General features: G+C 42.9%; 1 protein-coding gene across 2 annotated transcripts; it reads right to left on the bottom strand.

Annotated features, from left to right (window-relative positions):
* Positions 1–137: 137 nt before the first annotated feature.
* On the bottom strand, positions 138–19627 carry fbxl2 (F-box and leucine-rich repeat protein 2). Of its 2 annotated transcripts, XM_035182894.2 has the most exons (14): positions 19051–19627; positions 12505–12566; positions 9408–9462; positions 8017–8091; positions 7613–7707; positions 6876–7040; positions 6236–6362; positions 5209–5283; positions 4945–5075; positions 4109–4169; positions 3922–3966; positions 3492–3548; positions 3086–3298; positions 138–2224 (listed from the first exon to the last, which is right to left on the bottom strand). In XM_035182894.2, the coding sequence occupies exons 1-14, from the start codon at positions 19078–19080 to the stop codon at positions 2117–2119; spliced, it is 1299 nt and encodes a 432-aa protein (XP_035038785.1). In that variant the 5' UTR covers positions 19081–19627; the 3' UTR covers positions 138–2116. The 2 variants fall into 2 exon arrangements, with proteins under 2 accessions (XP_035038785.1, XP_035038786.1); XM_035182895.2 differs by lacking the exon at positions 12505–12566.
* Between the last annotated feature and the right edge of the window lie 6280 nt (positions 19628–25907).

The raw sequence follows: 25907 nt of genomic DNA, 5'->3' as shown, positions 1-25907 counted from the left end.
AACCCGCACTGTGAATGTGGGTGTGTCAGCCGCCCGCACGGCTCTTTGGTGACATCTAGCGGTGAAACTGCTGTAAAGCCCGCATTCAGTTTGCCGCAGTTCACTGGAAAACAAAATTTCACACTGGAGAGACAAAGCCCGTTTACTATTAGTCACTTTTATTAATTCATTTCTTTATTTTTTTCCATTTACCTCTTTATTTTCTTAAACATAAAACTGTTAAAACAACTGTCAAAGAGAGGGCGTTAGTATCACAGCCAGCAAATGTCCAGCTATGTCCACCTGTCTGTCTGCTCTCCTTTGTCTCAGTCCAATCCATAGTCCTGCCAATCTCCCCCAGCTCTTTAGCACTCGTCAGTCTCTTTTGTTTCCAGCTGGGTCTGTTTTTGTTGAATTTTCCGTGCTGTGGGTGGTTTCATGCCCCACACACGTTGTTACTCCATGTGGCAAAACAAGATAATGTTGAGATCCTGCTGTTCCGAGGGAGTGACTGTATATAGTAAAATAAACAGTTGGTTCTGGGGCTTTCCCGTCACAACACACCATACTCTTGCTGTCACACGTGCTTTGTAGATGAGTGGGAATTTGTTGCTGTTCAATTAAATACATAGATATTATCACCAGACCAGTGTCAAATGCCAATTACACAAAACTACATTAAATTAACTTTCAAATATGTAAATTCACGTGATTGTCATAAGGTTGAGGTGCCTTTGTTTACGCTCTAATATCTATCATCTCAACTTAAAGCAGATTTTCCATTTCATTTTGAAGCAAAGTTGTACCAATATAAGTCCTGATTAAAGTCTGAATAAACACAGCAACAAATTTGAATAATGGGCGTCGGAGTCCACTTAAAAACCGTGGATGCACCGCAGCTGTATCAGTTTTACTAAACTTACTCTGAATAGTAGGGAGACTGGAGACCTACTGATGTAAACAGGTTCGTCTCTAATGCCAACCTAAATCCAGGACGTAAACAAATGCTTAAAAGTAGGAGCTAGTGCACAGGGCTACTGACAGGATTGGATCAGGGCCTACGAGCCAACATAACCACGCAGTGCACAGGAGAGGCCACTCATCCCAGTAGAGTCAACATGACGCTTCAAGTCGCTGAGGGTGTGAATCATAGGTCCAGTTTCTTCTTTTCCACTTCAAAAAGAACATATCTCCCTCTCTGGATAGACAGGCATAGACAATTACAATAAGCACTAAAAAAAAAAAAAATTAAACAATATTTTGTTGGCCTACCCCCATTTTGAGTGAGTTGCCATTAATGTAATTGTTTTTTTTTTCCATTGCAAAACATTCTCTGTACAAACAGAATCAAATTTCAGATGCACAAATATGTCAAATGTCCAAATCTGTACGTCCCAACTCTTCCACACCAGAGAGCTGAGCTGGCTGGTGCCAAAGTGTTTATATCCAGACGATCTGCGTTTCTTATATCCCAGCTCTCCTCTCCCTCCATGCTGCGTGTTAATTGGTCAAAGCAGAATGAATCACAGGATGGTCACATAGAGGTGTCATGTGATTGGTTGAGATGATACTCCACAGAGAGCGAACGGTTTTCCAAGATGACTAGATCTTCTTTTTTTTTTAAAGTTTGAACTTGATGTATTGTAGTTCCACTGTTCAGACCCTCCATCTCCAGCTGCCCAGAGGCTGTCCTCTACGTCCACAGGCGGGGGAGTCAAGGGGGTGAGGAACAGGATGGAGGGAAGAGCCTGTTTTTGTCTTTACAGCAAGAGAGAGAGAGAGAGAGAGAGAGAGAGAGAGAGAGAGAGAGAGAGAGAGAGAGAGAGAGAGAAAAAGAAAAAGAGAGACTCCATCAATCCATCCATGATCCTTCCCCCGACACCTTTCACCATAAAAAACCTTGGGCTGCTGCTGATTGGTGAGCAAGAGGAGAGAGGAGGGGTGGGTTCAACTGATCGGGGATCAGCGCTGATCAGTGTACATATTGATCAGTGATCAGGAGCAGCGAGTGGGTCCAGCCCCTCCTCTCTCCTACACCTATCCCAGTCTCTCCCCCACCGAACCCCAAACCCTATTTCAGCCCATATCAGAGCAGCAGGACCTGTAGACAGAGGTGGCCCCCCCTGGCCCTCCACTGTCAGAGGATGATGCAGCAGCGGCACAGACGCTGGCCACCTCCATGTACAGAGGGAGGGGGTGTCACTGGAGCGAAGTAGGCGTGGACCTTGATCTCTGGAAGATGGGCCTGTGTGGGAAAAGCAGTGTGTTAATTAAAAAGTATAAAGAGGCCAAAAACAAAGGAAAAGTCTTAAATATGCACATATGTTCAGGATCTGGTAAATTGTTCAATTTTTTACTGCAGCCAAGGAATTTATGTTTTCATCTGCGTTGGTTTGTCTGTTATTTAGCAGGAAGTTGGTGGAAGGATGTGGTATAAGTCAGGGAAGGACCCATGACCTTTTGCTGCAGATCCGGATCTGGGGGCGAATCCAGGAGTGTGTGCAACTTTTACAGAAGCATATTGTATTCACTTGAGAAAAAAAGATCTGCTCGATTTTTCGGGAATTAACGATTTAATTATCTGGTTAATTTTAGAAAAACAGAGCAGATTTTTTTAAAGGAAATTTATCTCGTTAATTCAGAAAAACAGGGCTGTTTTTGCCCAGTTTGTGCTCCTGCTTCAACCACTGTCGTCTCTTGACCTTGAACTTTTCTGTCCCAACAAAATAGTGCACAAAGCCACAAATTGTCCTTTTTGTGCCTTGTGTGGATTAAAATCAATGTGCCGTGTTTACTTGTGAGCTTTAGAGGTGCATGTTGTTTCCTTCAGACTGACTGTTTATCCATTTTCAGTCTTTATGTTGAACTAAACTAACCAGCATGTGGCTAAAGTCCTACATTTAAGAGCCTGTTGCACTCATATTTTAAACTAAATCCCAGCAAGAAATTAATTAGTGTATATCCCACAATGTCAAACCATAGCCTTTAAAGTCATATAAACCAAATTACATATTTAGTATAACTAAAAAAGGAAGCTATTTTAAAAATCCATTGATCAAATCATCCATACTTTATACGACCGAAAACCCTTTTTATTTCCACTGACCCGGATGCGTTTGATGCCAGCCCTGGTGACTTGCTGACAGTCGTAGAGCTCAATGCGCTCCAGACGATGGCAGCTCTTCAGGTGCTCCAGGGTGACGTCCGTGATGAGGGGGCAGTTGTCCAGCTCCACCACAGTGAGGCGCTCTTGGCCACAGGTGCTGCTGCTCAGAGCTCTGATGCCATCATCTGTGATCAGCTCGCAGTGGGAGAGGGACTGTCCGGGGCACAGCACACAGGGATGCACACAGGGATGCACACACACACGCACACGCACACACGCACACACGCACACACACACACACACACACACACACACACACAGATAGATGGATTAAAGCTCCATAAGCATGCAGACAGGAGGAGGCAGGGCCTGGCACTAACTCAGAGCTGAAGGTGTGAATGTTTACCAGTGCTTGCAGACGAGGGCAGTGGATGGACAGCTGAACCAGGGTGTTATCTGTCACCTGATGGGAAAACAAGCTTGGTTAAAGCACTGTTCTCATGTGTCTAGAGGCAGCTAAGAGGCTCAGTTCTCAGCCTTAGGAGGAATGTGTTGCGTGTATTGTCTAGTTCTGAATCCCATAAAAAAATGTTTATCTCCTGTGTCACTTCTTCTCTGTCTCATCTCAAGATCTCTAGATCTCTAAGTAACTTAAAAACTGTCAGTCATTGGACTCACTCGCCCTCTTGGCAGGGATGCAATCACATCTGTCTTTCTTCATACAATTTAATCGCTACCCAAACAGATAAAAGCCAAGAAACCTTTCCAGATCCAACAGAAACAAATACCACAAGCATGAAGTTGGTGGTAAATAAGGCAACAACAAGCTCGCTTACCAAAATACATTCTTCTAAGTCCATTTTTTCAAGCTCGTGACAATTCTGTGAAGATAAACAGACGGTTTTGGGTTTCGTGGGAAAAACATTTCATCCAGCTGTGATATTGAGGTGAAATGGACGAGTGACCTGGCAAAAGGTTCACATACAAGAAAGCAGGAAGAGGAGAGCAAACTGCAAAACTCACCCTGGCCAGCACCGTGAACCCAGCGTCGGTAACATGGGAGCATCGTGCAGCTTCAAGAATCCTAAAATAACACACATTCAAGGCTTGTGAGGAAACACTGAGAGGACTGTGCCTCACTTGAGTATTTGTATCAATGTTTACAACAATGACATATTATCAGCCAGTCAATAAGGTAGGACCACAGACTGCACATAAAGATGGACAACATGTCTTCTCCCCAAAAGAGAAGCCGATGCGTCTTGATCGCCACCTAGTTGCTGGCTGCAGTATAGGTCGTAAACACCACCTCCTTCATGTTAGTGGATGGGACATGGACTAAAAACTCAAAAGTACACAATAAATAAAATGTTCTCAAAGATGCTTTCTGTCATTTTGGGTAGAGTAGTTCTTATCACACTGGTGTTTGGGCCAGAGCTGAGTTTCCAGATTAGTTTGTTTTTAAGTTATTGGATGCTATAAGAAAAGGGTGAAACGTCATGATTGGCAGCTGAGACAGACTCCTGATTGGTCAGTGCCTGTATCAGGGAGACCTCACCAGCACAGCTCCATCCCCTGATCGCTTCTGTACAGACTCTGGCTCCAAATGCACAAGATGGCAGCTTTTGTATCCGGCGTATTCTAGCTTCATATCTGGATAGCGGGAGGAAGTGGAGACGTGTCGTCCATCTTTATATACAGTCCATGGGTCGATCCTTCTGGTCATAATTTACATGGTTTGTGTGGCACTTTTGTAAACAGCGATTCTAGTCCTTTTTTTTTTTTTTACAAATGATAGCAGTCACACAGCCTGAGAATATTAATATTCTGCAGCTACTGAAGCAAGCTCAAGTATATACTTAAGTTGGGAACAGTTGAGTCCCAGAGCAGTGAGGGAGGCGTCCGTGATGTTACTGCAGCCAGACACACAGAGAATCTGTAGCTTGTGACATCCCCGGCACAGACTGACCAGGCCATCATCTGTTATTTGCTGGAGGCAACGGAGGACAACACGAAAAAACAAATTAAGAAAAAAAGGAGGCACAAGGAAACCCCCCCCATACATTATTATCAGTCCCCCCCCCCCTCCTCCTCCCAGTGACACAATCAAATGTTCTTCTTACTGTGCAAGACTGCATGTTGATAGTGGTGAGTTCTGGGCAGTGTTTCTGAAGGTGTTTCAATGCTCCATCATCCAGCTGCGTTCAAATAAAATGCAGAATATTGTCATGACACAGATCAATAATATACTGTATGTGTTGATGTATCTGCTACAACTAATTGGCTCGTGATTGAATTACACCTTAAACAATTTCACCCCATTCCCTGTTTTGCTAATTAACCAGTAGTGACTTTTTGCATGACTAATGAGCCCCCAAATATGATTCATGGGGTTTCTGTGATTTTTATTCCAGGAGGGAAAGTAGACTAGACTTTGGGGAGAAAACAACCTGGAGTAAGTGTTGTCTCCACCAGAGTCAGCAGAAAAGGAAAATGCTAACATAAAAAGAACAAATACCACAGGATGGAAAATGTAGTGTGTTTGGAAGTGTAAGTGGGGAAAAGGGCACATTTCTCTTTAGTGAGTCCTCTGAATGTTCAGTAGTGAGAAACTACTGTGGAGTGTGTACTGTATGTAACAGTTTTGGTTAATTTGAATAAGAGAATCTATAGGTTTTAGAGTTTTCTGTGTTTTTACCATGTCTTTTTATTCTTTCTTCAGAAGAATCATTTTATGAGCTGAATGTAAACATCTGAGGACGTTGTTTACAGTAACCTTTGGTGTCCTCAGCAGCAGGTAACACCAACTGCATCTCAATGAATGAGACAATATAAATCAGATAAAAGTATCTACTTTCTTTAACATTTTTGGTATTTTATTGTGAAACTTTAAATAAAGCACAAATGATTAGCTGTAATTATGGTCGATACTCAGGCTACATACAGAGCTACAAATTAAGTGTTTATTCACCAACATAAGTAAAAACATTTACTTTGAAAAATGGGAAAACCCTGCAAAGATTTAAAATGCTTTGTAAAATTCCACAAAGAGGGCATAACAGGCTCCCTTTAATAAAAATATATATTTATTTCTTGCTGTGCCATGCACACGTGTCTGTGTCTCTGTGGAGTGTGTGTGAAATAGTGTACCTGTGTGCAGCCTCTGAGGAACAGCACTCGTAAACCGTTGCAGCCTCTCGCGAGAGCTTCGATGCCGTCACGTGTGATCTGGTCGCACCATGACAGGTTCAACATCTCCAGCATTCTGCAGCCGTCACTGAACACAGACACCAAGGCCATTCACAATGCACGTACAGACAAGCATAGTGCATATGTTTCTATTTAATGAAGAGTTCAACGCAGAACAGAGTGCACATTTGTACAGTGAGCGTGTGCATGACTACACAGCAATCCACAGCACACACAACACAATCTCTCATAAGGAGAAACTCCTGACTAGTATATCTAGTCTCTGCCTCTTTATACCCCATTACCCATCTTCCACTTTGAAAGGCAGCAGTTTACCCTGTCCCACAATTGGTCAGCGGGTGGAAAATCATGCTAAAAGCTCCATAGTGTGAACTAGGTTTGAGTTTAGGTTTATTTATTTAGCACATATATGTACATAGAAAACACACAAATAATACAAATAACAATATACAGTGAAGGGGGAGGCAGGGGTACCAGGTGAGGGCTTTATGGGGACCTGTTAACTGTTTCCATGTTAGTGCTTATGGGGGTTTGGTTATGTGAGGGTTCACTGTAGTTAGTCAGTGTGCAGGTACTTTACCTGACAGCCTTGAGGGAGTGGTTGCTGATGGACACGCAGGAGGTGAGATCTAGTTGTTTGAGTTTGGAGCAAAACTTGCTGAGGCTGAGGCAGGTGCTGTCGGTGATCTTGGTGCAGCCGTTCAAGTTCAACACTTCGATGTTCCTGCAGTTCTGAGCAAACGTCCTGGGAAACAGTCGAACAGGGACGAGGGAGAAGGGGAATTACTTCATTTGGCTTCATTGCATAAGTAAGACGTCTAATGCTGGGTGTTGCTCAGGAACCAATTAACAGAGTCATCTACAGGCCCTTGGGGTGCTGTACAACTACTGCATGTTTATTTTTTTCATGTCACTGTTACACATAAGCCTCTAAATGAACAGCTTGTATTTCCTTAAATGAGCTGCTTGTAGAGGTGATAGAAATCTTCAAGTGAAGCCATGTAAAGTCACAGATTAAGAGGTTTTATGTAAAAACCAAAGTACATCACAACTGGTCTTCTTTTGATTTTGTTTGTATATGTCTTTGTGTGTGTACACAGTAAAGTGAGATTAAATGGTATAAAAAAAGAGAGTTTCAAGCACACAGTCCCACTGGACTGAGCGGGCACAAGCGGCTTAAACTTTAAACACAGTCACGCAGGGATGAAAACAGCAAGTAATCAAAACAACAAGGGAGTGACATTGATTAAAAGCCAAATCAGCAGTAGACTGTGGCTTGGTGGTCAGTGTGTGTCGGAGAGACCGCAAGACTCTCACTTCATGGAGGCATCTCCCACGCTCAGACAGCCCCTGAGGCTCAGCTGCCTCAGGAAGCCTCCACAACGCTTGGAAATGTTCTCCACCACCCGCCCCTGAGAGACGCAGGGACAGAGAGAGGGAGGGAGGGAGGGAGGGAGGGAGGGAGGGAGAGAGAGGAGAGAGAAAGAGAGAGAGAAAGAGAGAGAGAGAGAGAAATATGAGTCGGTCTGGGCCACAGGACAGAGGATCAGCTGTGACGTCACATTGGGCACCAAAGCCTACTGACCCAGCACTAAGCCTTGGGCTGGATAATGCTACTCAACACTCACACACATGCAGCACATACAGTATCTACGAGCCCACACACACAAATACTGTCCATTTCTCTTTTTTTCCCTCTCTTATGAAAACACACCCCTCACCTCTATGTCTGTCTGGAAGTTGAACAAGTCGATCTTCTGCCAGTTGCTGCCATCGAGGGCCAGGACATTCCACGCCTGAGAGAGTAACAGACAGGTTGTGGACAGAGACAGACAAGTGGGTCAGACAGGGGAGGGAGGAAGGTGACTCTCTTATCATAATGTGTGGCAGAACTTCCATTGTGTAGCACTGAGTAGGTTTTTGTACACTGCGGACATTTTTTCAGTTTCTCTTGAAGTGCAGCAGCAGACTTTTCCCCATTATGACACTTCTTCCATCTAGAACTTCTAAAACGTGCAGATGTGCTGATTTGTTGACTCCACACAGAAATGTTTTCACTCTGGACTGTTTCTTTGTTGGTTGAAGTGTTTGTTTTTAAGCAAGATTGCACAAAAACAACTGACGGATTTCAATGAAACTTGGTGGAAGGATGCGGTATGAGTCAGCGAAGAACCCATAAAATATTGATGCGGGTGCAGATCCGGATCAGGGGACGGATTTAGGATTTTTTCACTTTCTTTAACATTGCAGGATAGGGCGTTATTCACCATTGAAGTTTCCCAGAGAATATGAGAGAGAATTCATCTTGATGAAGGATTGAAGGATTGAAATCTATGAGTCTGTGAAATTTGGTGCAGCTTGATTAACTGTTGGGCCTTCAAGGAGGTATTCGCTCTACTGAGTGGCATCTATGTTTTTTATCACTGTTATCTGAAGATGGTGGAATCAAAATAATTTTGATCACACAAACAAAGTTGCTTGAAGACATTGCCTTGGTCTCTCGCAAACGTAATGGGGATTTCTCGCTGTCAAAACATGAATCAATTCATTTCAATTAATCAAGAGTGGGTCGTCAACTAATCAGTGTGTCTAATCAACTAATCAATCTGTGTCATCAGTGTTCAAATCAATGACTTATATCTATACATAGGTGTGAATGTGACCTGTAGTCTGTAAGTGGACAAGAAAAGTGCAATATAAACGCAGTCCAATCATAACAGTGCAGACACGAAGAACAGCTGCACGTCGCTCTGCAGAGAAGAAATAAACTACCCGAAAACATCACGCAGAAAATGTGCTGTGTCACTGAGGCATAAAATAAATTGGAGCAGTTGTGAGAGCAGCAGCCACCACAGCTCTGCATTCACAGTGCACGTGCCAAGCACTTGGTATTATTCACAGATAGCTCATTCATAAATGGCTTTCAGCTGCAGTGCACTGTGGCACAGCAGTGATCCACGAACACATAACCAGCAGATGGCACTATATTATAGACCTTTCTAGAGAATTCAACAATAGTAAATCTGTTTCAACCTAACTACACTATAGTTTAGAAATACATGTGTGTTTGTGTGTTAGTCCACACTGGGTGTTTGGAGGTGTAGGTGCTTACCTTTGATACTTGGGCACATCTACAGAGCGTTACCACATCTAAATAGGAGAATATTCTAGAAAGAGACAAAAAAAAACCAGATGAGTTTGTTTCAGATCACTGATGGTTGTCAGATAAAGAGTTCTAGTCTGAATATTTTCCCTGTGGTGTTAGTGAGTATATGTTTAAGTCTGTGAAAAGCAGAACAATCCCCTGTGTTTGACGGCAGGAGAGCCCCACAGACACGCAGTGTTTGAGCTGTGGGCCGTCCACAAAGGGCCGCATGCAGCAGGCTACTGGGTCAGCTCAATCCATTAATCTGCCAATGAGTAATCTCTGGAACTCAGACAAGCAAGGCCACAGACAGCCTGGGACAGATAGATAAACATATATACATGTACTGGAGCCCGCACATATGAAACCAGTGGTTACATGGTGTGTTACTGCTCAGAGACGTGCCTTAAGGGGGGCGCATCTATACAGAGGTTGAGGTATTCAGAGAATTGTAATGGTGCCAAAGCTTTGAGTGCAGCTGGGGTCTGAATGTCCTTTTAACCCTCGGAAACAGGAGCTGCCCATTGTTTCCTTCATATAGATGCAGACAAAGGCTGTGTGTTTTGATGTGTGTTTGGCCGGGGCATGTTGGGACATGCCTCTCCAATCTATACCGGAGTCTTGTGTCAGGGAGCACATGCACACAATCAACAAGGACACACACACACACACACACACACACACACACACACACACACACACACACACACACACACACACACACACACACACACACACACACACACACACACACACACACACACACACACACACACACAGTTCTTGAAGTTACTGCAGGCCACCAGAGAAGTCGACCAATCAGGCGGGCGCTCATCGATCTGCGTTCTAATAACTGGTTAATGGCTATGACGCTGCCCATTGATCCACTGTCTGTTTTAATCAAACACAGTTTGACTGAGAGAGGCTTCCTTACCAATCAGAGAGGAATTCTGTTGATCGAGCTCACAGGAAAGCAATCGATCGATCTGATTTAGTGATTCCTGCTTTGAGTCGTGTGACAGTGATTGACATTTGTACTTAATAGAATTACAACAGCTGACATTAGCTCTGACTTTTACAGCATTTTCTGAATACCTGAACCTGAATAAGGTCAGACTCGGAATGAGCAATAATTGAATTTAAGACAAGTGGAGTATTCTGACCTGAGTCGCACATGGTAGTCATGTGTACGTCTTAATTGCATTATAACGTCCTATTGGAGTTTTCAGAGCATTTTGTGACATCGACATTATGAATATGAATATGGAATCTGTGAATGAATTAGTTTATAGCAACTCATGTAAACATCACAATCTAAATAATTTCTAATGCAGAATAGGGTCAATAGCCTGAATATTGCTGTCCATGTAAACACAAACACTGCCCTTGAGTTTTGCATAAGAATGAGGAAAAAAGTGAACTGAAAGAAGAGAGGAGATGATATGATAGAGCAAAACTCAACATCAACATCATAAGTACTGCATGTTTTTCACCTCACTACACGCAAGGGAGCTGTAATGCTGCCTCTGAACTCAGACAGAACAGAGAACAAGTTATTAGCCTTTGATTGCTCTATCAAACCCGGCCCCTTTTTTTACTGACATGGTACATAACAGGATTTTAATGGAGCAGAATCCCATTTGTTGACAAAATGTACACCTGGTCCTTCAAGCATGGCTAGATAAGAGAGAGTCAAGCCTTGGCTGTGAGTCTGGGACTGGTTGCTATGGTAACTCCAGTCAGACATGAATTTGGCTGGTAGTGAGGGTGCTGAGTCAGTGCTTCTAGGTAAGAGGACCCTGAACCACTCTGAATTCTCTCTCTCCGGGGCTCATCTGTCAGACAAGGTTCTTCAATATCACGTCACGGTTTTAACAGTTTATATACGTGCTGCGCTGGCCTAGATAACAGCTGTTTACAATGCACCGACCGACTGGCAGGCGCAGAAACAAGTCAGATACTCAGGGTCGCTCACAGCGATACATTAAGCAAACAGTGACGTTAATGAGAAGTCAAATTAATCAAATTAACTGATTAATTAGTTAGTAATCCTGTGGCAACACATACCACAGGGGTTATCTATTCCAGGGGTTACACAATTTTTTTGAATGGTGAATTAGTAATTGGTTCCATTATAATTAAATGCTTTTCTTGTATTTCATGTATTTCAATATCTTTGGACTGTTGGTCAAATCAAACATGCAATTTGAATATTTTGTCTTGGGCTAATTTACATGCGTATTCAAAGTGGTGTAAATTAAGAGTTCAGGATGTAATACCCTTGATGTATTGCATTCAAAGGCCTACACACAGACATACATTTGATTTTTATAAATGCTACTGAGACAAAACAACATCACTGTGTTTACCATGCTGACAGGGCAGAACAAAATTATATCACAAGCAACCCACTTTGGTTCATAAACAAGATTTACTTCAATCACCGTGAGGCTTCCTCACAGCTGATGTTGTGATAAGTCTCTCAACATGACACATGTGACATTAGGTCATGTGCTATCGCGAGCAAGTGCATGTGAGAGCATGTTTTTTATCTGCGCACCAGTGAAAGTACGCTGGTGGTAGTGGGTGTACTGGTAGTCTCCGTGGAGACACAGCTGGAGCAGCAGAAGAGCACAGCACTGCGGAAATCCCCACCAGCTAAGACAAGCTATTTATAGCACACATACACAGATATACAGTTTACATAGGGCCAGCAGAGTTCCACGCACAACCACACGCACACTATCATCCACATATAGATCAGTGTGGATGATGAACATGGGTGAGTGCATGTGTGATGTCAGATTTATGATCAGCTGCTGCCTATATTGTTCTGTAGGTCACACAGATAACACAACCTCATTTCAGACTTGTGACCAATGTGCATCATATAACACACACAACTAGTGGCAGTACAGACATACACACACACACCTACACAGTGTTCGAGGCTGCTTCAGCTAATGAGTAACCCTGACCTTTGTCCCAGGGTATGTTGTGTTGTATTTTTGTGTGTGTGCATGTGTGTGTGTGGATGGGGGAGATTCCATATTATTAATCTTACCTAAGAAGAAGCTCTTTAGGGAGCTTCTTGTTAATGGGGGCTTCGTCGCTGTTTGAGAACACCTGCCGAGACACAAGATAAACAATGACATTTGAGTGATGTGTTGTGTGTGTGTGAGGTGGTCAAGAGCAATGAGACAGAAGCTGTTACAATAGCAACACAGATCAAAACAGTAATTTAAGAGCATCATTGTCATCTTCAGCAAATCCACCACAAAGGACTACATACCACAAACCACTGTCTGGAATAATTTTGTTTTATATCTCCAACTCAATGTTTTTTTTTTTCATAAAAATAGGTTATTGAATTATATTTACATTTATTGATGAGAAACAAGCTATTACTTCCTCAAGTTACACTAATAAACAAGCCAGAGCTACATTTGGATTTCCACGTCCCCTCCTTACAAGCTTATAATTCTGTTAGCCTGGTCAGCTTGTTGGCATGCTTATCTCAATTAGTCTACTCACTGGATGTCTGGCCATCTGCTGAATGGTACACACATACACACACAGACACACACACACACACACACACACACAAACACACACACACACACACACACACACACACTTGCAGGTGATTCAAGTCAGACCTGTTTATGTGAAGAACAGAGGCAGAACATTCTCGATCAGGTGGGCCGTATTCAGCACATGAATTTAAATCACGGCAAACACCCACATTTGCTGTGCCTCTGCAGACACGCATCCTGCCAGTGATACCCTTGTTTCCTCAAAGACTCCGAAGCTTCCTTCTAATGAGGGGGACTCCCCGCTGTTTCAAACGCAAACACGAACAGTGAAATGTGGAGAACACAAAAGGGGAGTGGGGAAAGGCACAGTGGGGAGAAAAGGTTGATTCTGGGGGAACGCCTCAGCTCCAGCTAGCTCTGCGACAGATGCAAGCTCCTCGAAAGAGAAAGCAATAAGGGAAGATGGGGGAAAGAGGGAGGAAGTGGCGAAGCGAAGGGAAGTATAGAGACAGAGGGAAGAGGAAAACAAAAAGGACTAGTGGAAAAATGTGTGCAGAAGTCACTAATAAAACCAGAGAGTGAAAGGAGAGGGGTGAGCGGGGAGAAAGGTGAGAAGGAGAGGACTAAAGGATAGGAAGTGAGGTCGTGAAGATAAAGGAGTTGATCCAGTCAAGGCCCAAACAAAGATTAGCCCAACTGGTTTGGATTTTAACATCTATGTTTAGCAGACAGCGTGGTCTGAAACACAGTTCTGAACCTATCGATTAACCATATCCAATAATAGCTCCAGGTTATAGACAAAACCTTGAACATCACCGGTCCTCATATGACCCTGTACTATTGAATAACAGAATATCACAATCTACCCATTAGCTTTGGGGCCAACTCCCAACATGGAAAGCTTAATAAAAGGCTCAACAAAAGTTCAATACTAATGCCTTTATCACCAGCACCCTTTTCATCATTAGAGAGGAAAATGGACACTCGAGGGTTTTCTTCACCATTGATAAACTTCTAAATCCAATCGTCCTTCAACACATTCACTCAGGCATCTGCTTTTAAATGTGAAGAATTTGCAAGCTTTTTTTTAAAGACAGTCAACTATGCAAGGGCGTCAATGCTAATACAGCAAATAACTCCTGTGATACACCCCAAAACATCCACCAGAAATTTAGATGTTTTGAACAAACCCTAACCCAAGCTCCTTCCATTCTCAAGATATCCTGGAAACGGTATATTTCCCACTGTATTTATGGCTGTTGCAGTGAAACCTTTACTTTAAAAAAATCTAATTTAGATAACACTAGAGGCAAAAAGTTTTTTTTTAATCAACTCAATATCTTCTTCAATGAAAACAGTATCCTTGGGAAATACTAATCAAGTTTTAGATCCGATCAAAGAACAGAAACATCTTTGTTCTTTGAGATTTCAGTGCAGCATTTGACACCATTGATCACAACATTTTAATTCGCTGCCTTGACAACTGGGTCGGTCTCACTGAAGGTGTTTTGATCTGGTTTCAAACTTACATTACTGGAGGAGAATTGTATGCTAGTCTCTGGGATCATGTGTCTGCTAAATGTGACCTTTTGCCTAACAAAGCTGTGAGGGTCACCTTCTACGCAGATGATACCACACTGTACATATATACCGAGCCAACCAACCCAGACACTCCATGGGCCTCCTCCATAAATCAGGGTGAGGGACCAAATCCCAAATTCAAAGTCGAGTGGCTCTACCATCTGTATATGTAACAAGCAGTGTTACAACTTAATGCTATCAATGCGTCATATTACCGTTAATGCATCCTTAAAATAACAGTGAAAGCCTGTACACTCACTTCAGACCAAGTTTTTGTTGGTCAAAAGAACAATAGTTTTCCACTTCCTCAAGGTAATAATTTACCTGACCATGCTTCATTTAACACCAACACACACGAGCACTCAGATTGGCGCAAGTGTATTTTCTATTTAAAACGATATAGCTTCACACCCAGGGTCACTTTGTGCCAGGATTAAGACACCACCCTAAGTTTCATTTCAGAATCAGATTTAAGCCTTGGGCGACTGTGGCTGAGGGGGTAGAGTGGTTGTCCTCTAGCCAGAAGGTCAGCAATTCGATCCCAGTATTCCCCATTCTGCATGCCAAAGTGTCCTTGGGCAAGATACTGAACCCTGAATTGCCCCTGTCATTTGTCATAGAAAAAGTGCTGCCCATAGATGCACTGTATGAATGTCATGGGTGAATGGCAAAAAACTGTACTATAAAGTGCTTTGAGTGGTCAAGACTGGGAAACCGCTATATAAATACAGACCATTTACTATTCACTTTCAACCCCATGTTAGTCGGATGACCCAGACAGTCTTCTTCCACCTGAGAAAAGTATTAATTAATAATTACCTACAAGGCTTTTAATGGCGTAGCACCGTCATGCATCTCTGACTTTTCACTATGCTATCAGCCACCAAAGGCGCGGAGATCCTCTGACTCTGAGCTGGTCTTTGTGCCCAGAGCACTCCACAAAAAAAGCTTTTATTAATAATGCACCAAAACAGTGGAAAGCCCTGTTCATGTAAACAGGCCACCTCTGTGGACGGATTTAAAAGAGACCTTAAACCATACATTTACCAGAAGCTTTCAGCCGACCATCTTTTTCAAAAAGTTCATTTCTAACAATTTGTTCTAATTGTTTATGTTTCCAACGTAAAGCACTTTAGCGTATCAAAGCTTCAATACAAATAAAGTTACCACTATCATTTTTTTTGTGTGACTCAGTACTACATATATCTAGCTTCAACCTAGTAAATGGGAATTAAATCGACTGAAATGATACAATGCTGTGAGTACATGATGTCAGGAGAACTGTCAACAGACAGGGCCTACAGTATGTTGACTCAGTGTCTCTCTAAAGCCAGAGGTGCTTTAGGATTTAAGACTAAATTTAGATTTAATTCCAAACCACCTCTGTAACACATCACTGATCTTTGACCTCTCCCTCGACAGACACCTGGTTACAGATGATCTCGACAGGCTATGATTAAACCTCTGGGTTTTATGTAAGATTATGAACAAAGGAAACTGATGTGGCTTAAACCTGCAAACTGAACCACAAATGTCAGTGCTTAGCTATAGACACTGAAAGATCCCGACATTTGAGATTACTGCCAAAACATTTAATTCATGTGTCAGTTAAAGGAATGATCATTAAAGTCATTTATGAAGAAAAAAACCCAAATATTTGTCATCAATCTCTGTCTTAATATCTTTAAAGGTTGAAACTGAGGATTATATTCATTATTGTTTAGTTTCTTGGTTACTGATTTGGTCATAAAATGAAAAAACAAAAGCCCCAGCCGACTTCCTGAGGACAAAGGGATGTCCTCAAATGACCCTTTTTGTTCAACCAAGGATATTGAGCTTGATAAAGAATAAGATACAAAAAGCAGCTATCTCAGACTTTAAAGAAGCAGGAATCTCAATCTAGTTGGAATTTTTCAGCAAATTTGACTTTGGGCAATGAATCGATCATCAAAATAGCTGCTAATTAAATTTTTGTTTACCCAGCAACTAATCAACTAATCATTGCAGCTCTTATCATAGATTTAATATCTGCTGACAAACAATTGAATATATTCAATTTGTGCGTCAGTGGAAAGAAGAACAAAATGTTGATCAAAAAATAGAAGTTAGCGCACAGCCTCTCTCTTTGTGTTGTGTAACCCTAACTCCATGAAAGACGTTGCCAGATGCGATGGTATGAACGTGGTATTTGCTGTGTGATCTCAGCTGTAGCTATGGCATCATGACAGCGAGGGTCAAAGCCGTCTCTGGTATGCATGCTTCATTAACAATTATCACCTCAGCATGCTGGTGCCGTCGGTCCCCGTGCAAGCAGAGCAGCATTCCCAAGCAGGGAGTTCCTCTCTGCAGTCAGACTCCTCTTCCTAGACAGTGCACAACAGGCTGGGTGGAAATCTTGTTTTTTAACTTGCAGGGCTCTGGTCTACAGACTCTTTGCCACGATAAAGCAATAATGACGAAATTAGATCTAGGTTGTATAGCGGGGTAAATTATGGGCCTGCAACTACAAGGGGCTCGCGCAAGGTGTTCATTAAAAAGCATCATCTCAGGTGTTAGAATATTAGACAACGCTCCGACGTCCTAGTCTGTTACCCCCTTACTTTTCATTCTCTCCCAGTTACACACCAGCTTGTTTGCCACCGAACGCTGGTTTCCATCTAAGAAGCTTACAGCTCTGTTGAGAAATCCACCGATATGGCAACACACCACTACCGCCCTGTGTTCTCACTCACTTAGACACGCATGTTCAAGCCTAGGCAGCTGAGCGCCTGATGGAGAAAGTCAAGTACCATCAAGTCAAGAAGAATGTCGACAATGCCTGAATGTTACTAGAGATAAACAATGCCCATGGGAGACACACAACTTGTTGGATGGGAGTTGATTCAAGGCTTGTGCACGACTGCGAGAAAAAACATTGACAAAGCAAATTTTCCACAGTGGTAATTATTATATTACACATCAATCAAGCTAAGCTGTACTCTAAAATGATCTGCAGAACTATGCGGTTGAGCAAGGGGTTGAAGACGACTAAGTACATTCACTCAATCGAGGCACCAATGTACAGTTTTAAAGGTATTTCTACTTTTGCTGGACAATCCTACTGTTGCAAATGTTGCACTTTTCCACTCCACTATACATTTACTTTATTTTATAGCTGTTGTTACCTGCTACTTTGAAGACTAAAGCTCTATATAAAACAGGTGATCATCTTATATTTTTAGAACATGGGGCAAGATGGGGAATATCCCTTGTTTGTTTGAAGGTCTTCTGCATTAACTTGGTGATAAGTTGCAAATCACAGACCCACTGATGTCAGGGACCAGTCATCAGTTGTGTACCTTCGTGTCAGCGGGTGTTTGGGCAGATTAATCACAAGACACCCTCTTTATAGGCCTCACCCTCTAAGGCAGGGCCCCCAGGCTGATCAGACCTGGGTGTGTGTCCCTAACATCTTGGGGCCCCGTTGGGGTCTTTTCTCCAAATATAACTCATTTTTACTTTACAACAGTATATGAAGCTACACTGCAAAATGCTGCAAACTCAGCAAACAGTAAAAACATCCGGAAATTCGACTGCGGACAGGGATCAATCCTGCTTTACGTGTTCATTTTTGCTGCCACATCTAAATGCAAGTGACATTTTGAATGCAGTTGAAGTCAAGTATTTTCTTTACCGTGAAATTGAGCTCTGACATGCGTTTACCAAGAGAGCGTTTACCACCATATCAAGGCATTAATGAAAGGTTGTGGGAGGAAGCCTGATCATTTATAGCCTTCAGTGTAGCAGCATGCAGTGTATGACTATTCTGATTGTTGAACACAGCAAGTCTGTGTGTCTGTGTCAGTGACTCTCAGAGATCCATGCAAACCTCCTGTGGCAGCTGTCATTCACAGGTTATCACAGGAAGTGTCACAGTTTGTTTTCATTGCAGTGTTACCTGCCAAGCCCGAGTGGTGACTAATTAAATGCTGCTACACTGCTTGTATTTACAACACACACTCTCCATCCATCCATCCGTCCGTCCACCCATCCGCAGCACCCCCCACACACACACACACACACACACACACACCCTCCCTCCTCCTGGAAGCCTGTCACCTCAGGCGACTGTTCCAGCCAAGTGTCGGCCCCTGATGTATTGACAAGCCCTCGGCCACAGCCCCGCTCTGTCCCCCCGCAGTCCCGGGCTCCGTGTCGCCGCTGCACGTCTGGCTACTGTTGCGGCAGGACGACAGCAGGATTTCGGATTACCCTTGACCGACAGCACGCCTCGGTTCTCCAGGCTGCATGTAGAATTAGAAGCAGCGGACCACACACACACACACACACACACACACACACACACACACACACACACACACACACACACACACACACACACACACACACACACACACACACACACACACACACACACACACACACACACACACAGACACACACACTATGAAACAAACAGTTGAACCACTGGTGGTCCACTCCCTGTGTCATACCTCGAACCGGCCCTTGGTGATACCGTTCATGTCTGCGGTGGCGGCGGCGGAACGTCCGTGCTACAGCCCGCACACACCAGCCGAGCCGTTATTGTTTTTGTCGCCGTTTTATTTTCGGTCGCTCGCAGTGTGTGTGTGTCGGAGCCGTGGAGCCGTGGTCCTCACACCCTCCACCTCCCTCACCCCGCAGCCGTCAGCGAGGCTCCTGTCTCCCGGGTCAGCGAGGCGGCGGCGAGGGTGCGGGTGGCGTCGGTCCGGGGCGGCCTGCGGTGGCGTTAACGGTCGTTGTCTCGGAGAGCAACGGCACCCCAGCCCGTCTCATCACAGGGCTACCAAAATAACAATAATAACATGGACGGTCTGTCAAGTGACTTCACTTCCGCCTCTCCCTTCATCGCTCCAGCTCCAGTCAGCTGGTCCCGGACCTCACGAGTTGGATGAGAAGGGGGAAAAGAGCGAAAAGCACCACAACAACACGGGAAACGTGAAGTCAACGCAACGCTTCCAGCTCCCGCAGCGGATCTGCCCCGCACGATGGCGACTGACACGAGCGTTTTCTTCACGGGTTTCTGTTTACTTGCGGGAGAGAGAGAGAGAGAGAGAGAGAGAGGGGGAGGGCCCACGTGACGTCATTGCTGCGGGAAAAAGCACGCGTGGCCGATTTGTTTTGATTGGGGGTGGGGGGTGCTTGCAGAGATCCAGGGGAAATACAACAAAAATGGCGTTTATTCTTCTTTGTGTAATTAATGTTTTTAATCGACCGTATTCACCGAGGCGGTCACGAGTGCGACAGCCGCGGGACGTGAGTTGACACGAGCCGGTGAGGGATTTAAAAAGGAAGGAAACGATCACATCGAGCCAAGATGTCCTCTGTGTTAGAGATGTGCAACTCTGACACATTCAGGCAACCTGCAGACACACACACACACACACACACACACACACACACACACACACACACACACACACACACACACACACACACTGAATCTCATTATGCGTGATGCAAACTGTTGGAATCAACTGTTGGAATCAAAGGCAATATCACACTGTAAAAATAGCCTGTAACTGAATAGTAAGAGTACAGCAAAAGTACACAAGTATTTGCAAAATATACTTAAAGTAACAAAAGTAGTCATACTCATGATGACAAAGTACACTGTTCATTGTATAAATGATTAGATTATTAGCACTGATAAGCAGCATTTTTTGTAGTTGGTTGAGATTTGGCCCAAACTTCTGCATTATAAAGTTACGCATCCTCAGAAAGATCTCAACCAAAGGTCTACCATCTCTCAAATGTTTTCCGTCCATGAGCATTTGTGTCTTGCAACAAATAAAGAAAGAAAAAAAGGGAAGGTTGCAGCAGTTAAGCTTTTACTTTGATTTGCATGGACACAATGTGAAGTATTCCTACATTGGCACATTTGTTTTCACTTCCACAATCAAATTACTTCACAAGAGCAGGATTAGTTTTTTTCAGACGCTGACCCCGTGTGTCATTTTAAATGTTGAAAGAAACTATAGCTGTCAAATAAATAAAGTAAAATGGAGAAATGTACATGAGATAGATATCAACATTTTTCAAGGATTTTCTCTTCATATTTCATTTTAGATAAGGGGATATTTTTCGACAGACACTTACTTCAGAAACATGTATTACATTTAAATAAAAAATGATCTGAAATATTCACTGCACTGATTTTCTTCACTACATTAAAGAAAATATGTTTCCCTTAGAATTCAGGTACAGACAATTTATGTTTGAGAACATTTTGGTGATAACACATCGGTACAAGTGTCCCTGCTGTTGCATTGTTACCTTTACTTCAGTGAAGGATGCAAACACTTACCATCATTATTTCATGTTTGCAGATTGAATGCTGCAGTTGTGAGTTATAGATCCTGAGTGACACATCTTCAAACACGTTCCCACAATCCACAGCTAGATGGCGCTCTATCCCACCACACTAATCTGTGTTCATCCTGAGCTGTTACAAGGACATAATCTCTTCAACACAGTGCTGGCTACTCGAGTTTAACAATGTGGTAATAGGAGGAGACCTGCTGTGTAATCATGTATTCTCCACTCCACTTTTCAATATGCTTGTTTGGGCTGAGTTGGGTTATTTCCATTTTCTGTTACTTTCTTTCTCTACGTCACTACACGTTTGAGAGAAATCTTTCTATCTTTTTCCACTCTGCCACATATATCTTAGAGGTCAGAGGTCAGTAGAACACATCTCCATCCTATACAGAAGTCAGGTCTTCAAAAGGCTACAACTATAGATGCATTACTAACTAGACAAAGCTGCTAGCTGCCAAATTCCCTGTGTGGCAGAAGGAATTTGACTCAGAACTAATAGCTCTTCTAAATGATGAACGATGAAATGAATGATGGCTGAATTCAATTTAGCTGACTCACTGTCGGAGTCCCAGTATTGTCACACCAACATGACTTATTACCGGGACGAATAGAACAGAAGTATCATCAGTGTCATTTGTATCATCTGTGGTTTTCCCACAATGACAGGTCCAAACGTCTGCTGTGACAAATGGGCCCGTTCTCAGAAAATACAAGTATTATTAAACTGACATGTTTAACCAAGCTAACAGGCCAGTGAGACATAGGTCAGTCTGTACATGTCCACACAATACTGAGAGAGGGTCATTTAATGCAATTAATCTGTGCTTTATCAGATCATCACACAGCAAACGTGAGATTATCCTTTCATCTATCATATAATCTGTCAATAATGATTATCCTTTGATGGGGGCTGGATCCAATCCCATCTCACATTAGATGTCAGTTGCAATATCGCAGGAACATCGTGACGGAATTTCTTCAAATTTGGAACAAAGGTTCACTGGGTTTCAAAGATGAATTGATGATAAAAGTCAAAGTCACACAGAAATCACATATTACACATTTTTAACATGTTATTTTAAGAACACCTCGTCATTTCAAATTTGGCACAAATGTTCACAGTTTAACTGATTAGATTTGAAAGGTCAAAGGTCAAAGTTAAAGGTCAAAGTTTTTGAATTGTGACCTTTCGAACATGATCTCTCATGGCTGTCTTTTAGGAGTTTCACAAAAACATGAAATGTAAACATTCCTTATTTCGTCTGGGTCCCCTCTGCAACTATAAGTGGAAGGGGGGTTTTCATCTGAAATACATCTGACAGAATGTATTGTACAAAAACAAACGTCTCTGTTGATCTGCATTTCCCAAAGCAGCTGCCGTTCATTACCACAGTGAGCCCTATAGGGCAATAAGCACAGCAGGATTTGTAAAAAGTGGTAGTGATTAAAAGCAATATAAATAATTTTAGAAGTTTATACCTCAGAGTATTGTGTAACATACAAGACGTGAGTCAGATTTCAGTGAGTGTGTGTGTGTGTGTGTGTGTGTGTGTGTGTGTGTGTGTGTGTGTGTATGCTGGCAGGAACACATACATATTAGGATGCTTGTGCCAGAATTTTGTCTTACATCTCTCCTCCTTTCATTCCTGTCGCCTTCTGACTGAATCGCATGGTAATTAACAATCGCTCCTCAAAAGTCAAATTAATGAAGTCAGTTCTTTGAATAGCTCCGTGCCCTCCTCGTCCTGACTCAGCTGCGGCTGGCAGTGCGGTGTTGAATGTGTCCTGACGAGCGCAGCGACCATATCAGTGTCGAGAGAAGTCGTCTCTGTTCAACACAGACAGTGTCTCAGATGAATACCTCAGCTCAGACACATCAGATGATGATATACTATGATTATAGATATAAGAGGGGTTTGAATACTTTTAATTCTTCATCAAAACATTTAAAGACTTAGTTGTATAGTTTGGCCTCTTTCTTGCCTCCTTTATTTTGTATTTTTCCTGTTTTCTTGTCTATTTCTAATGTCATATCGTGTTTTATTTTATTTTATTAAAGGTACCTGTGTGTTTTTATACTATACATGTTTAATTATGGACACAAAATATATTCAATGTTATACTGCACTATACCATGTACTAATATTTGTGTAATGCATTGCAGTACTTTATATTTCACTATCTAATTGCAATGTTCTTAGATAGTTATATTTTGTTGTATTCTATTTTTATTCTATTCTTTTTATACCTGTATTGTTGGGCTGCTGTAATATCTGAATTTATCCCCTGGGGATCAATAAAGGAATTTCTCATCCTATCTTATCTTTATAGCAATGTAGCAAAAACACATATGTGCAGGTTCAGATGCATGTACACACATTATTTCTCACTGTCCAATGAATACTGTGTTATACTTAAAACTTCCCTTGTGCCTTTGAACCAAACAATCACACACAGGCCCATGAAACAGTGACATGTTGGAGCTGTGTGATTTTCACCGGACAGCACTGCACACATACACACCAATCATCTCTCACTGTTTCCCTCCACGTAGCCTCAACTCTGAGCTTTCCAAGCTGCTCCTGTTTTTCCGGACCCCACCCCTCCTGGCGGTTTAGGTAGCTGTTGCCATGGAGACAACGTCAGTCATCCCTCTGTCCCTGGGATGCACTGGGATGACCAATGGTTTCCTCCTGAGTCAATCACACACCTGCACGACACGTCATTCTGACGGGACATGGGAAGTCACTGGTCTCACACATAGTCAGACCAGTGAATGTGTGTGTGTGTGTGTGTGTGTGTGTGTGTGTGTGTGTGTGTGTGTGTGTGTGTGTGTGTGTGTGTGTGTGTGTTTACTTCCACACATTGTCTAATGGGTGTGTACTGTGAGATTACACACATGTGTGATGTCTGGTTATGTTTCTCCCTGGACACCTGCAGCAAACATAATTCACACCAGCCTCTCTGAGATGGTGCAGGTGTGAATCACTGTCTCTCTCCGCCTCGCCATCGCTCTCCCTTTTTTCCCCCCTATGACCCCCCAGCCCTCCAGAAATAGCCTCCGTCCACGAGTTAGGTTCCCAGCCCACTTTTAAAAAACCCTCACCCAAACCTGCCGGACAGGACATCCATAGGACGAAAGTGTGAGAAGTGCAAGAATACAGGGTTAAAAGAATGTGACAGAGAAACAGAGATGAAATGGGAAAAAGAAAAACATCGGCTGTGGAGTTGGAGGCAGAATACAACCGGGAGAGAGGGAACTCAGGGAATAATGAAAATGATGTGAAAGGCAGAGATGAGGGAGTGTGAAACCTCAATATAGGTGTCACTCCTTGGAGAATTTATTTACTATTGTCTTTTTAAATCTCATTTCAAATGATTTCTCTGTTTGAGCATCTGCATACACACACATCTGCATTGATCCTGTCCCCGACTGTCTTCGGTCTTCTCTCATTTAACATCACACCCATAGAGCAGGGGAAATTTCACTTGCAGTACTTTGACTTGTAACAGAATATTTTACACATTGGGTTAGTTTTACATAAGTGAAGTATATGAATACATTTTCCAATCGCATACGATCCATTTAACACAGTAAGTGTTCTGGATCTTTCTAGTCATATCACATAGACTTCTTCATCAGGTTTCCGGTGGTCATTAAATCATTACTGATCAAATTTCAGTTTCCCCCAATCACTCTTTAGACTTCTTGATCATGTTGGTTTACAACAGAGAATCTCAAACCTAGTTTTCTGGAAAACCCCTGCAGAGGCTAACCCTAACCCTGTCCTGTCAGAGGATGCCCATACATTTGCTCTGAGGAGAAACAAGGTCATACTGATAATCTGACACTACCCTCGTGCATGTGATGTATATGAATCCTTGTGTAAATACATGGGGAGATTCAGTTGTCTGTTTTGTAGACACATGCGTTTAATAGAAGAAGCATACGAGCACACTGTGATAACTCTGATTCTCTGTGCAACATTTATAGTGGTTGTAATGTGGGTTCAGTGGTGCTGCTCTGGTTTGTAGGTCTATGGGTTCTAGAGATATCTATAGCTGCAGATTCACGGAAACAATGAAGAAAGCTCTTTATGGGCTGGGGTCATCCGTCTTTATCTCCCTTACCAAATGGGACACACACACACACAAAGAGAGAGAAACACACATACACAGTCGTGTCTCCATGACTTCAGAGATTATTATGTTGATTTCTGTGAGACTTACTCTAACCTTGACCATAGTACTACTTGCCTAACCCTAACCTTAAACTGACCACAAACCTGACCAAACCAAACCAAACCAAACCTGACCAAACCAAACCAAACCAAACCAAACCAAACCTCACCTCACCTCACCTCACTCACCAGACCCAACCTCACCCTAACCCTAACCCTCACCTAACCTACCCAAGCCCAAATCTGAACCTATCCTACCCTAAACCTAACCTAACTTAACTTAACCAAACCAAACCAAACCTAACTTAACATAACATAATCTAACCTAGCCTAAACCTAAACCTAAACCTAAACTTAAACTTAAACTTAAACTTAAACTTAAATTTAAACCTAAACTTAAACCTAACCAAACCTATATACACACACACATAGATACTGATGCCTACATGAGCTATGAACTTTGTGATTTTGGTCCCTTCATTCTGTTCTGTGTCTTGCTCAAGGACACCTCGGCAGCAGCAGCAGCAGCCTCTACACACCCTCTCCCTCCTCCTCTTGCTCTGGAGGAGCAGGAGTCGGTTTGACCGCCTTTGCGCACCGTGAAGATTTTCAGGCCGTGACGTATTTACTAACGGCGACGCGCGAGTTTTCGCACCGGTGCTCCATCTGCTCGCGAGGGCGACTATTTGTGGAGGCAAACGAGCCTCGCTCCCGAGCCGCTCTCACCGTTTTCTTCCCGTTAACGGACACACTTGTCAATAAGCTCCTACACCTTCCCACCGCTGCGTCCACCGGGAGGGAGACTGTGA

Source organism: Hippoglossus stenolepis, chromosome 17 (assembly GCF_022539355.2).
Source record: "Hippoglossus stenolepis isolate QCI-W04-F060 chromosome 17, HSTE1.2, whole genome shotgun sequence".
Lineage (NCBI taxonomy): Eukaryota > Metazoa > Chordata > Actinopteri > Pleuronectiformes > Pleuronectidae > Hippoglossus > Hippoglossus stenolepis.
The sequence above is the reverse complement of the archived record's forward strand: the minus strand, read 5'-3'. Positions and strand labels throughout refer to the sequence as shown.

Bases quoted from the DNA above. Each gene is read 5' to 3' on its own strand.
- fbxl2 (XM_035182894.2), bottom strand. From the start codon at position 19,080: ATGAACGGTATCACCAAGGGCCGGTTCGAG. The intron at 8,092-9,407 runs GTAAGCACCTAC...TTACTCTCTCAG, and splicing joins GATGTGCCCAAGTATCAAAG to GCGTGGAATGTCCTGGCCCT. The intron at 3,299-3,491 runs GTAAACATTCAC...TGCCCCGGACAG, and splicing joins GCCCTCGTCTGCAAGCACTG to TCCCTCTCCCACTGCGAGCT.